The sequence below is a fragment of the Barbus barbus genome (genome assembly GCF_936440315.1).
Source record: "Barbus barbus genome assembly, chromosome: 46".
Taxonomy (NCBI): domain Eukaryota; kingdom Metazoa; phylum Chordata; class Actinopteri; order Cypriniformes; family Cyprinidae; genus Barbus; species Barbus barbus.
Window position 1 is genome coordinate 3,327,751 of NC_136724.1, and position 14,750 is coordinate 3,342,500.

Consider the following 14,750-nt stretch of genomic DNA (forward strand, 5'->3'; position numbering starts at 1 on the left):
GAATGTTTCTGTCTACTTACTGAGGACTCACTGTCCCGGATAAGAAAGTCTCCCTCTGTGCCCCTCTGGTTGAGTGCCACCTCTGCCTGATGACGCGTCACCTTCCCATAGTACCACTGCTTGCCAGCGAAGCGTCCACTGGATGAAGGCTCAATGTAGTCACAGTCAGGTGTGGGCGGCCCGGCCATGCTGGCTGAGTTGTGCGACTCCTGCAGTACAGTCACGTAGTTCTTCGGCACAAGTCCCATCTGCCCATCGGCTTTGCGACACTTCCACCACTCGGGGTCATTTTCTGGCTTCTCCACAACATCCATAACCTCCCCCTTCTCAAAGTTCAGCTCTTCATCGTTGCCTGAGCTGAACGGGTAGAGTGCCTGTACTGTGTGCAGCACTTGGTTGCCGTTCGCACTATGAACTACAGCAGCCAATTTCTCCGACAAGCCGGCAGAGTCGTTGCTCGCCGATCCGTCTGCATCCTCCGTCACGTAGTTGGATGGAAACCATCCCGAATGGCCGCTGTAGCTCCCCCTCCACCAGCCATCACTGCACTTCTCCATGACGATGACCCTTGTGCCCTTAACCAATGACAGTTCATCTTCCCGCTCGGCTGTGTAGCTGAATTTTACTAGTGCAGGAAGGTTTAGGTCATACAGACGTTCGCCATTGTCCGGGTAGTCAGAGTCCGCGTTGGAGGCCGTTTCACGCATGCCTGTCTTCCGTTTCACCTTGCCGATTCCTGCATACATAAAAGAAAGAACCACCATTCAGGTTTTCCCAAATACACAATCAGTGACCCTTCTTTGTGCTCAACTACTTTTACTTGTGGCACTGCAGATGAAAACTGCAGTCAGTGTGGAAAGCCAAGAAAATTGGCAATGCAAAGTTGAGAAGAGTTCAACTTCATTGAAACTAAAGCAATGTAGTAACTAGGGGACTGCAATGTTTCATTAAGTCCACCTTATTTGTTAACAAATCACCTTTTCAGAGAGCTTTTTGCTTCATTCTGGGATTGCCTTCTACAATAAGAATACATAAGATAGTGCCGATACAATTTAGAAAGTGGCCGATACAATGTACAAGGCAGCGTAATTTTGCTGCTCAACTTTCTGAACAGTCTTAGTTTCAAGGGGCAGTCATGGCCTAATGGTTATAGAGTCTGGTTTGTAATCTGAAGGTCCCTGGTTCGAGTCTTGGTAACAGCAGGAATTGTAGGTGGGGGGAGTGAATGAACAGCGCCGACTGAGGTACCCTTGAACAAGGTACCGAACCCCCAATTGCACCCTGGGTGCCGCAACAAAAATTGCTGCCCACTACTACAGTGTGTGCACTACTGTGTGGGTGCACTTGGACGGGTTAAATGCAAAGCACAAATTCAGAATATGGAACACAATACTTGGCCAAGTGTCACTTCACTCACTCACTCAGAGGCATACACCTGACACCTTCAAATGGTTTTGTATCAGTTTTTTATACTGAGAAAAAGCTTATGCAATATCTTTATGACTGCACTACTGTCCATTACAAAATAACAAATTTAACTAAAAGCATCTGTCAATGGAAAGCCTTGATAACATGAAAAATGTGTTGAGACAATCTCTTCAGGGGGTAATTTCATCACCCCACACCCTGCACTCATTCCATTCTTGTAGAAATTATCTGTGAAACCAAAGAGCATTGTATTTTGATACAGGCACCAACAGGCAGGGCACAAGTGAAAGGAGAACTTGTCCAAACACATGTTACAGTGCAGTCAGGCTTGTGTTTTCATACTGACAGGGGTTCACAGTAGCTATCAGCTCCCGCCTGCTTGAGCAATGTGACCTCTCTTAGTAAACACGGGCACCGGTCCAGTTTCAAAACCACCCAATTACAACCAACAAATCATGTTCTCACCACTTTTTAACACTCATAGATCATACGACAAGCTGTGTATTTTTGCCTTCCTCCTTCATCATGGAAATGATTCAATTATTCCCATGTGAACAAGCATGTAGGAGCAACAGAACAATTCTGCAAACAAAAAGAAATGCTTGATTTGACAATACAAAAAATATAGCCACCATGATACAAGGGTGCAATTTTAATTTAAGAAAGGTTCTTTATCATTTTCCACCTGTCTCGGACAGCTGTGTGGTCTAGCTCTGTTATTCAGAGAAAAGTACAATTAACTGCAAAGAGACACTGGAATGATTACCACACCCATCGTCCTCCTCCACGAGGAAGGAATGAGCGAGGGAGTGTTGGGTTAGGTTCATGGATACTGTTGGGGATTCTGGCTTGTCTGACCACATTAGGTCAAACCAAGTGGTCTGGTCTGGAGGATTAATGGAGAATATCTGACCCCGAGGCCTTTTGACCATGTTGGCGGGTTTGGCAAAGGTTTGTGTATAGTGTTACCGTGCAGGAATGTCCACTTGGCAGTGAAGTTTGTACCGGCCCAATTCAAAGGCCCAAGGACAGATAAACACTCTATAGTATCTCTGCTAAAAAAAAAAAAAAAAAAAACAGATTAAACTAGCCCAAGGTTGTTTGTTTGCTGGTCTAAGATGGTTTGCTCAAAGTAAGCCAACCCCCACTAAAACCATCAGACTAAACCATTCTCATAAGGGGAAACCAAACCACACCAAATTACTTTAGGCTGGTTTACCCTGTTTTCAACATGGAAGTAGGCAAACTCAGCCTTTATTTCAAATTAATATAGGCTACCTGTAGGCACTGTTCAAGAATAATACTTAACAGATGTGATTTAACAAAACTTGACACCCGAAAAGCAGGTGAAACCTTGGAACCACTCTTACCTAATCTAAAAGGAAATCACCCAATTTACTTTATGCTTACTCAGGGGTTAAAGGTTAACAGAGTGAGAACAAAGCTTTTCCAACGGCTCTTTCTGTTTGAGCGAGATGCTTATCACAGCTCGAGGCCAGAAGAATTCACTCTCTGCTTGCGGACACCTCTACTGACTGATTTGCATTACAAATGTATGAAATCTCAAACCAAGATGTATTTGCCTCTGGCCTCCAAGCTATGTCCGATTAAAGGGACTGACATTTGCATGGTCAATGTGAGCAGGAAGTGAATGTGAAGTGTACGAGCGATACTAACTGGAGCATTTAGTGCCCCATGCGTGAACGTGTTGGTGCATGTAACCGTGGGTGTGTGACTCTTCTGACAGCATGAGTTCAACTCGTCTACAAATTCAAAAGCCTTTTCTTAAGGGGACAGTTCACCCAAAAATGAAAATTCTGTTACAGTTTATTCACTCTCATGTCATTCCCTTCCTATGACCATTTCATTAGGTCAGCTAGTTGATGAGAACCAGATCAGTATGATTTATGACAGAATCATTCAGAAAGATTTTATAAACAGATGAACGGATTCATTAAAAAGATCCAAATAAAAAGTTTGCTATTTTCAGGAATCTCATCACACAAACCTATTGTATGGCTTTGTAAGACCAGCAATATAGTGGAAAAAGTTGTTTGGATGTGTTTTATTGTGTTTTTATAGTGTGTTTTTTTTGTGATTTGCATGGCGCTAGCAACGCCAAGGTCATGGGTTCGATTCCCAGGGAAAGCAAAAGCTGATAAAATGTAAAAACTGTAACTTGAATGCAATGTAAGTCGCTTTGGATAAAAGCGTCTGCTAAATGCATAAATGTAAATGTAGAACAATTCTTTATTTCTCCAGAAGAAAGTCATACAATTTGGAAAGACGTAAGGGTGAGTAAATTATAAAATGTTCACTTTCAAGTGATCTAATTCACTAATCTAATTCATGAAAAAAATAAGGAAAATTTGAATGAAGAAGTGTGAATAAATGCAAATCTGGATTTAAATGCCGGTTCAAATACACAAGGATTACGAAGGCAAATTTCAAGTTAACTGATAAGTAACTGATCTTGGGCGTGTGAATTTTCAGACCAGCGGTGGTGGTTTTCTTGAGCGTGATACGACTGATGTTGTTTCACGAGACAGGGAAAGTCTCTAGGGAGCTGACATGGGCACTTTACGCAAGTTTATTTTCAATTCTCTTAACTAACACTTCTAGACACTAACCAACCACATCAGCACAAACACACAATTTCGCAAACAGGTTGGCTCACACATGGCTGATGTATCCCACGTAAGTACATGTTTTTTTAACACTTGGAATTGTACTTTTAAAAACAGATCTGTGCATGTTGAAGATGATGTTAAAGATGCTTGTAAAAATTTGCCACCATAATGCAAAGAGGTTTTGGTCCACCCCAAGTCTGATATTCTAGTCTCTATGAGTCAACATTGTATTGAGGCATGTTGTGTTTCCTGAATACAGAATTAGGAATTTTCCTGGATTCCTATGGAGGTTGCTCAGGAAGGAAGCTGCACGCTTTTCATGGCCATAACTCAACATGTATATCCAATCTTGCTTTTAAATGTTGACTTTTAAATCAAGTTTGACCAAAAACTGTTTTTTGCAACTAACTGGCAACCATTGCAACTTGTAAAACCCAACAGAGTTGCATCTAAAGCTTCTATTCCACCCGCCCGGCGGCCCAACACTACATCCACTTCCCTTGCATTTTCAAGTCTTTCCTCTGAGTGCAGCATGAGCTGACTTAGATTAGTTGTTTCCTATGGTGAGTTCATCCTATTGTTCTCCAATATAAGGCTGAACTCCATTTAAAAACAACCTACGGCTATGAATAGGTGGATTTTATACTAGGTAAATAAATTACATGAAAGTGTGGCAAACAAACATAAACTAAGTCTTGTAAAAAAAAAAAATGGTGGTAGTACCATGGAAAATGTATTGTTTCAGATGGTTAATATTTAAATATACATAATGGTACTGAATGATGACCATATTCATACACCACGGTGTTTACAAGTAGCTTAAATGTACTTAATAAAGAATATTTGTCATGGTATGGTACACGTCCACATGACAGCTGATGTACAGTTGCCTACAAAAATCATGCAAGAATGAAAAAAAAACAAGTAGAGATAGTGTCATCTGAATTTTTTTAGATTTTTGCACAATGTGCCCAAGTGTATGAATGAAGGAGATGCAAGCAAAACTGTGAAAACAGGAAAGAAAAATCACTTGCACATCGAATGTAAAGCTGGGCTCAAAGCCGAGCGGAAAACAAGACATTCTTTTAACTCAAAAAAGACAAGACATCAAAAGGCCTCCAATGACAGTGACTGTAAACCACAGAGCCCTCTTCAACTGCTCAAGACTGTGTGCACATCACATGCTCGCTCGATGCACAAACTAATTAAAAACAATCTGCAATGAACAGACCTCGAAAATCATTTTAACGTCCCTAAATGAAACCCGCAAATGCTCAACATCAGCTTAAAAAACCTAATTCAAAGATAGATTCAGCAATAATAGGGCGAAATTCAAAGAAACACCAGGGTCATATTTCGTCCCAACAATAAACACAAATAAAAGATAATAATGGCTATTTAAGTTCAAGTTTGATGACATTAATATATATTTATTATTTATTTTATAATCAAAAAGCCAAACAAAATCTTATAGCTCATAACTGAAATTCTATAATACAGTCTAAAAATAATTAGAAATACAACATTAAAAACAAAAATTGATTGTTTCTTAGAAAAATGTATTGTTGCTTATTTATATTAATTTTGAGATATGCTAAATGTTTAACATCATATAAAATGTATTCATATATACATTTTCTATGATTTATTTGATTAATAATTCTACAAAATATAATTTATGTATGATTTTGAGGTGAAACAATCGGTGAGATTCGCCGTTATAAGCACTCATTTCTGGTGCAGGTACTCTGTTGACACGCTGGTATAAATAGCCTCTGTTGCACATCTGTGCTTGTTTGGCTAGCGCAGGCCCGTCGAGAGCTCCTCAGGGAGTCAAACGGGGGTCACAGCCTATCCATGTATGCAGCACCACCAGCCTGCTGTGTGTTTTAGTCAGGAACACTCCAGAAAACCATCAGCACTTCCTGTACACGTCTTGTGTGAGAGGACGCTAGCATCTGAATTAAAGCTGCGCGTTTGTCCCTCTCACAAAGCCACATTATCTGCTGGTGTTTTCCATCAGCTTTATAAGTGGCGGAGTGGGAAGTGGAAAAAAACAGACGGATGGGCTGACGCTGCAGTGAATCAACAATCCAGTTTCCTCACTTCCTCCCTCACAGGCTCCACAGATCTGAGGAGAAATCTGTCTCAAATTAGACCACTTCCGCTACGAGCGGAGGCTGAGCGACAAGAAAAGAGAGAAAGGGTGAGATGGAGTAGAAAAACTGGGCGAAAAGGATGCCAAAAGCTAAGACCACCTCTCAAGACGGGTTTCAATGATGAGCTTAATGAAAAGGAATCAAGGGACAGTTCATGCAAACATAAAAAAAAAAAACTAATTTTGTCACCAACTGTCGTTCAAACTCAAATCACTTTCTTCTGTAGAACACAAAAGCAGATATTCCTTTAAAGAAACATTTGTGTTGACATATTTAAATATGGCGCATTTAGGTTTATATGTCATCAAATGCCAAACATTGTTGATGGTCGCATGTCATGTGGCTAAATGCATGGAAGAATGAGAATTAAGAGTACCAGTTAACCACGAAGACTACAAGCGTATGAGCATGAACTAGGCACCAATAATCCATCTGACACAGCCATGTTATGGCTGATAATTGATTATACACTTTAAAAAATGCTGGGTTAAATACTAGCGATGCACAATATATCGGCCACCATATCGTTATCGAACCGATAAGAAAAATTGGCCGATATATAAAAGCAGATAAATAACGCATTAGATGCACTTCAGATGTGCACTGTTCGCCATGATGGTTTATAATTTCTTGAAATATTATTGGAATCACTTCGAACAGGAAAGTACAGTGAAGTGCAACATGTGCAGGGCAAGTCATATTATAATGAGAAAATTACTGTTAAATAATTAATGGAATCTTTGTGCGCCTGTGTTTTAACAAGTTGTTACGGGAAGAGCGCATTCACAACAGAGCTACTCATTCATGACTAGCAGCATTCGTGAAGTTATCTTGCATTTGCAGCCTTTTGTGCAATTGTAGGTTGTAATATTGTGTTTATTTTATGCATATATATCTGATTTATCTCATAGGCCTATAGAATTCATTTGCTTAAGCTAATAGAGCATTAATACAGTGCTTCAGTGATCATCTTTAGCTCAAACAACAGCGCACAACATTAATAACTATATGATTGGGATTATCATATATATAATATTATAATGAGAACATACTATCATAAAACGTTGTGAATTCTTTGATTTAATCTTTTTGGACATACAAGTTGTAATATTATGTTTAGTTTATGTTGTATAAATAGCTGATTAATCTCATAAATGATGCATTTCCTTGAGTTAAATAAGCTGCCAGCAAAGCACTTCAGTTTACCAGTGTTCATTCAGCTTTTCAGTTTCAGCGCATGCAGTTCGAACAGCAATGCACAACATTAATAACAATCATGAGAACACTATTACAATAAAACATTGTGAATTCTTTGGTTTAATTTGTCGTGTTACAGCGCGTTGTTGCGGGAGGAGCCAAGAGCACGTCACATCTTATTAGAAACAGTTGTCCATTATTTAAGCATTGTTTTATGTATGTGTAAGGCTGCTTTTTGTTTGATTTAGGTTGAAGTGTTTAATGGCTTTTAATGGTGAGACTTTTTTTGTAATCAGGCTCAAAAATTATATAAAAATTTGGATTTCGATTTATCGGCCAACATATCGGTTATCGGCTTTCATTTATAAAGAATTATCGGTATCGGGCAAAATTTTCATATCTGTGCATCCCTATTAAATACAACCCAGTGCTGGGTAAATATTGGACAGAACACATGCCGGGTTGTTTTCAACCAACAGTTGGGTTAAATGTTTTACCCAACCGCTGGGTTCGTCCATATTTTACCCAGCACTGGGTTGTATTTAACCCAGCATTTTTTAGAGTGTAAAATTCTGTACTATTCAGTCTAAATGAACTGGAAATAAAACCCGAAAACTGAACATTCAAAATACTACAAATGAATTTAGACATCAAAAATGTAAAATTTGCTAAAGATTACATTTAATAATGTTATTAAATTATTACTATAATTATAAATTAACTAAGTGCATGTTAGATGATTGTGAAGGTAATCTAAATGTAAAATAGAGAATATTAGCAATTAATCAACTAAATATTAAAAACGTTCAAAGTTTTGGGTTCAATAGGATTTAAGAAAATGTTTTGTTGTATGTTGCAGACACTTTGAATTGTTTAAAAGTGACATTTATAATGTAAATTCTAATACAAATAATCCTGTAAAAATGTATCACTGGTTTCACAAAAATATGAAGCAAAACAACAGTTTTGAACAATGCTAAGAAATCTTTCTTACTATATTAACATATTAGAAAGGAAATGTGACACTGAAGACTTAATGAAGCTAAAAATTTCATTAAAATTGAAAACAGCTATTTTAAATTGTAATAATGTAGCCTTGGTGAACAAAAGAGAATTCTTTCAAAAACATACCCATAAAAAACAACAACTTACCAGCCCCAAACTTTTAAGCGATATATTTTTTAAATATTTTATAGCTATAATAGTGATAACCAATATTGAGTCATATGGGTTTTGAAATACAATACGTTTTTGGGTGCACAGTCCCTTTAAGACCCTTATTTCTCAAGCACAATTACATACCGATACACTTCAAACACGACCGCATCGCGTCCTACGGTCCTTCTGCATCTTTTAATACATGATGGCAAGACCCTAAACTGTCATTACTACACAGCTACAGAAAGACACACATCAGTCCTGTCAGTGACTGCAGAAACTAATAACATATTCCACCAGCGGCTGTCCCAGAAGAGATACGAGCTTCATCAATCAGCTTCAGCGGTACGGATGACACAATGCTTTCAGTGTTTCACCGAGAGCTGACATCGGCCCACTGACACGAGGAAACCCCACGACAGCAGACCCTCAACACCCAAACTACAGAAACACATTGAAAAGGACTGGTGGGCTTCAGAACCAAACTTGATTAAAGGAGGCTTGAGCTGGGAGAGAAAATTCTGGTTGAGTGTAACAGGAGAGTTTAAGTGCACAAAGAAGTGTGGAAGTTCTTTACACTGCGTGCGTGCGTGCGTGTGTGTGTGTGTGTGTGTGTGTGTGTGCGTGTGTGTGTGTGTGTGTGTAGTGCAATTACAGGCCTTTCAGAGCACTGCCCGCCCAGCTGCTCGACTAACACACAAAGAACGAGGGAAAAAAAGGAGACTTTCTAAGCCAACTTGCCTGTTTGATCACATTTGGTTTCCAAACATTATTATTTTATTTTTTTTAAAGATTAATAGAAAAAGAGAGTAAAAATAGTGTGTGTGTGGTGGGGGTTACTGAAACTCCCACTCAGCTCAGAAGGGAAAAGCCTTTCAAACTTCCCTAATCTTTCAACCAAGAATGTCTCAATACAAACTCAATCCAAGCTAAAACTTTCAGCTCTGTCAGCTTTCTAGACTGACAATAGAGAATGAGGAGGAGAGAAAAGTGGCAAAACTCACGGAAGAAGTGTTTGAAGAGATTAGCCATATCCATTTTGGGCTATCCCAGCGCCTCGGCACTTCCCTCTGAAGCTGTGCAACTATTCCATGTGAAACACCCTCCTGCGAGTGAACCGGTCTCCGCCTGCACAACAATCGGCTGCCTGACCATGTGACCAGTGTGGACCAATCACAATCAATCCCTCCTTTAAAAGGACTAGTCTGCCCCCCATACACACATAGGTGACTAGCAGGAATCCCTGACTGCCAATATCAAGCTTTAACAAGCAAAACACAGCTTTTTATTCTGTTTTCATATTTTCTCAGCCTCGAATGATTGATATTCATTGACAGCAGCGAGTTTGCACACAACGAGCCATGAACACCCAGTCTGTTCATACTAAAACAAGAACATGTAACAAGTTTGGGCATGTTATTAATGTGGTATTATTTAAAGTACCATGAAAATACCAAGATGATTACCATATTTCTGTACAGCATACTAAAATGCTATTAGAATCAGAATCAGAATGAGCTTTATTGGCCAAGTATACATACAAGGAATTTGTTGTAGTGACAGAAGCTCCACAGTGCAACAGAGAGACAGCAACAGGACAGGACATAGATAATAAAAGAATAACATACAAATATTCAAATAGGCAATGTATGAAGCAGCAAAAACGCAATATATAATATAGACAACTATGTATGTACAGGTCAAGTATGTGCAAATTAGAAATGAGAAAATAAAAAGAAAATAAGTGAGTGTGGTGAATGGATAATGTATTATAGTTGTGTGTTCCACGTTTATTGTTGAGTGTTCATGAGATGGATTGCCTGAGGGAAGAAACTGTTCCTGTGTCTGGTCGTTCTGGTGCACAGAGCTCTGTAGCGTCGACCAGACGGTAACAGTTCAAAGAGGTTGTGTGCTGGATGTGAGGGGTCCAGAGTGATTTTACCAGCCCTTTTGCTCACTCTGGATAAGTACAGTTCTTGGAGAGTGGGGAGGGTTGTACCAATGATTTGTCAGGATAGGACAATATTTGGATAAAGATACAAATATTTGAAAATCTGGAATCTGAGGGTGTAAAAAAATTAATATTGAGAAAATTGCCTTTAAAGTTGTCCAAATTATGTCCTTAGCAATGCATATTACTAATCAAAAATTAAGTTTATACATTTATGATAGGACATTTTCAAAATATCTTCATGGAACATGATCTTTACTTAATATCCTGATGATTTTTGGCATAAAAGAAAAATCTATCATTTTGACCCATACAGCGTATTGTTGGCTATTGCTACAAATATACCCGTGCTACTTATGACTGCTTTTGTGCTCCAGGGTCACATATGGTCATCTTGTAGGAGGAGTGCAGATTATGTTACTACTTGGGCATTATATTTCAACGTAAAATATTAAAATAAATAAATAAACAAAATAAAAAAATGTCATCATTTACTCACCCTCATAAAGATGAAACGGTATGAAAATTGAATATCACAATTATAGTAACCAAAATTATAATTGTTATCAATATTATCACGATTCTATTCAAATGTGCTCAAAAAGTACTCATACATAGACTGAAATCATTTCACCTAGTTTCATGTTGAAAACCAACAAACAATAAATAAAATTAGCAGCATTCTGTTTGCATTAAAATTATGAATTATGGTCAGATTTTAAACAAGCAAAAATATATCCCTCATATACAGTGCCCTCCAAAAATATTGGAACAGTAAAGAGAAAATTGCTCTGTTGGCTGTGGAGTCAAGACATTTACAAATATGATTAAAGCATTAATATGAGACAAAACTACAGAATGTCACATTTTATTATTGGGTGATTCAACACATATATGTTTTAGCAGCTAAGAAGTTCAGCACTTTTAGAGTTTCATCCCTCTATCTGATATGAGCATAAGTATTGGAGCAGTTGCCTCTCAGGTCTTTCTAAGTGATCAGCTGTGTCCTGTTGCATTAATTCTTCAGATATTAAAAGCAGGGAATGTGTCGTATCAGTTATATCCATTACTTCTATATTCTGAATCTTGCATTCGATGATGACACACACAAACCAGGATGGAGATGAGGGAGCTGACTTTGAGAGAAAAGCAAGTGATTTGGATGCTAAAAGAAAAGAGGAAGTCAATTAGAGCTCCAGCAAAAACAAACGACATGGAGAAATCAAGAGTTTATAAACCACCAGCGACACCAGCAACCAACAACAACCTGATCGGCTGAGAAAACAACAGTAGTTGATGACAGACAAATCATAAAAGCTGTGAAAATGAATCCTAAAAGACGTGTCTGTAAAATCAGCAACAACTTCCAGAAAGCTGGGGTGATGCTCTGACAATCTACTGTCCTCAGGAGACTTTGACACAGAATTACAGATGCTACACAGCAAGATGCAAACCTCTGACCAGCACCAAACATAGAAAGACGAGATTGGAGTTTGCTAAAAAAGCACAAAGGTGAGCCAGAAGAGTTTTGGAACTGTGTTTATGGACCGATGAGACAAAGATGAACCTTTATCTAAGTGATGGGAAAGCAAAAATGTGGAGAAAAAAACAGAACTGTAAATGATCCGAAGCATACAGCCTCATCTGTAAAGCATGGTGGAGGTGGTGTCATGGCATGGGCATGCATGGCTGCCTCTGGAACAGGCCCTCTCAACTTTACTGATGACTTAATGTATGATGACAGTAGCTGAATGAATTTGGAAGGGTACAAAACCATCTTGCCTACCAATATTCAAGAAAATGCCACCAGATTCATTGGGAAGTGCTTCATATTGCATCAGGACAATGACCCAAAACACCCTGCCAGTTCAGTCAAGGAATTTATAAGAGCAAAGAAATGGAAAGTCTTAGATTGCCCAAGTCAATCTCCAGATTTAAATCCGATTGAACATGAATTTCACCAGCTGAAGAGGAGAGTAAAGGCAGAAACTCCCCAAAACAAGCAACAATATGAATTGGCTGCATTAAATGCTGGGAAAAGTATTTCAAAGATGAGAGCAAGAGTCTGGTGATGTCTATGGGTCACAGACTCACTGCTGTGATTGTGCGCAAGGGATCTGCAACTAAATAATAGCTTTTAATCTTTTATATCTGCCTTATGTTCAACTGTCCCAATACTTATGCTCACATCAATGAGTGGGATGAACTCTAAAAGTGCTGTTCTTTTTATTTGGTAAAACATGTACTGTATGTGTTGAAACGGCTAATAATAAAATGTGACATTCTGTAGTTTTGTCTCATATTCATCTTTTAATCATATTTGTATATGTCTTTACTCCACACCCAACAGAGCAATTTTGTCTTTACTGTTCCAATAATTATAGAGGGCACTGACTGTACACATATCTGCAATCACTTGTGGATCAGAAACTCAAGTAACATATTTTGCTGGTTAGCTATATTTTAGAATTTCTAGAGTAATTCATCACCGAATGGATCACCTAAAACAATCTATTCCAGGAATCCTTCATGGGGTTTAGGGAGTTGCAATATGACAGAAAATCTGTGTACTGCACACGGTAGGGCAGGAAGGGCACCTAAAGGTGATGACTTATGCAAACACACGCACATAAACTTAAAACACAACAACAGACATATAAGAGAAAGCCTCAAGAACAGAGTCTGTGTGAACAAGCCATTTTCAAAACAGCCGCAAAAACAGCGATAGAGATGGCTATCAGCACGCACACAACTCTCACTGTACACCTCCAGGCTAAACACAAGAACCCGTTCCTGTTCCTGTGTACCAACAGCACAGAGCCAACCTCCAGCTAACCACCACAGAAATGCTTTGAGAGTACACCGATGTGAAGATTAGATTAAAGAGCAAACACGCGTCTCACAGATGTGTGCCTGCAGTTCCACCACGTCACATCAAATATTTACTAGCAGAGACTGTCGCTTTAAAAGGAGGAAAAATGTTCAAAACATAGACTTACAGATACGTATGTTTATTTGTTTGTATGGCACAAACTGTCTGACAACATGCATTAGGAAATTTAGGGGTTGTTTACACGACACTATTTTCAACTAAAAACTGAAAACTTTATGCATTTTGTCCATTTCTCATGACAATTGCATTTTGGGGACATGAAAACAGGTTTCAAAGTGCAAGTTTTTGAAGACAATACAATTATCGTCTCGTGTAAATTACAAAAATGTGAATTTGTGAAAAGTACATGCACATAGTGACATCGCCAGCTACTGGCCTGGCATGCATAATGCAACGTTTTTAGTCAGATCCATGTGAATGGGGATTGTTTTGACAACAAACTTTCAAGAATGCAAAGGAAAAAAACGTTTCTGTTTTGAGTAAAATCGTTGCTGCGTAAATGTATCCTCAGATATAGTGGGCTAGTTGTTTCTCAGTAACTTTAAAGGGGTCATATGCTATTTTAAAGATCATTATTTTGTTTATTCGGTGTAACAGAATATGTTGATATGCTTTAATGTTCAAAAAACAAATTTTTTTCAAATACTGTACATTATTGTAGTTCCTGAATGCCCCGTCTTTCTCAAACACTACTCAAAACACTACACTATGCTGCGCAAAACTCTGCATTTGAACAGTCATTAGCAAATACTTAAACTAATAACAAAACATACTTACAGTCGCTGATTCAGAAGCGCCAGATTGTCAGAGCAAAGTCGTAACTGACCCATTTTTTGGGGAAATAGCCTTCGTGCACAGCCAGCCTTGTACTCTCCTAGGTTCACAAAACTGTCGTCCATAAAATTCGTTGCACAAATTCGAACATTTGGGTTGTGCTGTTCTGTTCAAAACAAATCTGAACAATGGTTCCTAACTGCAACTATTTCCGGAAGGCCAAATAAAGTGCTTTTTCTTTCCCATAGAAACACACAGCGTCTCCCTGACATGGCTGCATCAACACTATGAAACCATGCCTTCTTTCTTTGCGTAAACATTTGGGTGGCATTACGCAAATATTTCCACATCGTGACGTAGACAAGTGGGGGCGTGTTTTAATGAGGCATTTTAGCCCGGTCTGGATCAGCCTTCTCTTTTAAAACAAGAAATCGCATCACATGACCCCTTTAAAGGGATAGGTTAATCCAAAAATGACTCACCCTCATGTCGTTCCAAACCATAAGACCTTCGTTCATCTCGGGGACACAAATTAAGATATTTTTGATGAAATCCAAGAG

The 14,750-nt window shown here is 38.7% G+C and overlaps 1 protein-coding gene across 7 annotated transcripts in view; it reads right to left on the reverse strand.

The window, feature by feature from the left end:
- The window catches only part of LOC306864872 (SH2/SH3 adapter protein Nck1-like), a 49,031-nt gene that overhangs the window by 3,929 nt on the left and 30,352 nt on the right, over window positions 1-14,750 (reverse strand). For 6 of the 7 annotated variants that reach the window (XM_079409136.1, XM_079409133.1, XM_079409134.1 and 3 more), the window contains one exon: window positions 21-736. In XM_079409136.1, the coding sequence (XP_079265262.1) occupies window positions 21-736 (716 nt within the window). Of the gene's footprint in view, window positions 1-20; window positions 737-9,576; window positions 9,687-14,750 lie in introns of those variants that run through there. The other variant, XM_079409137.1, reaches the window with a different exon arrangement.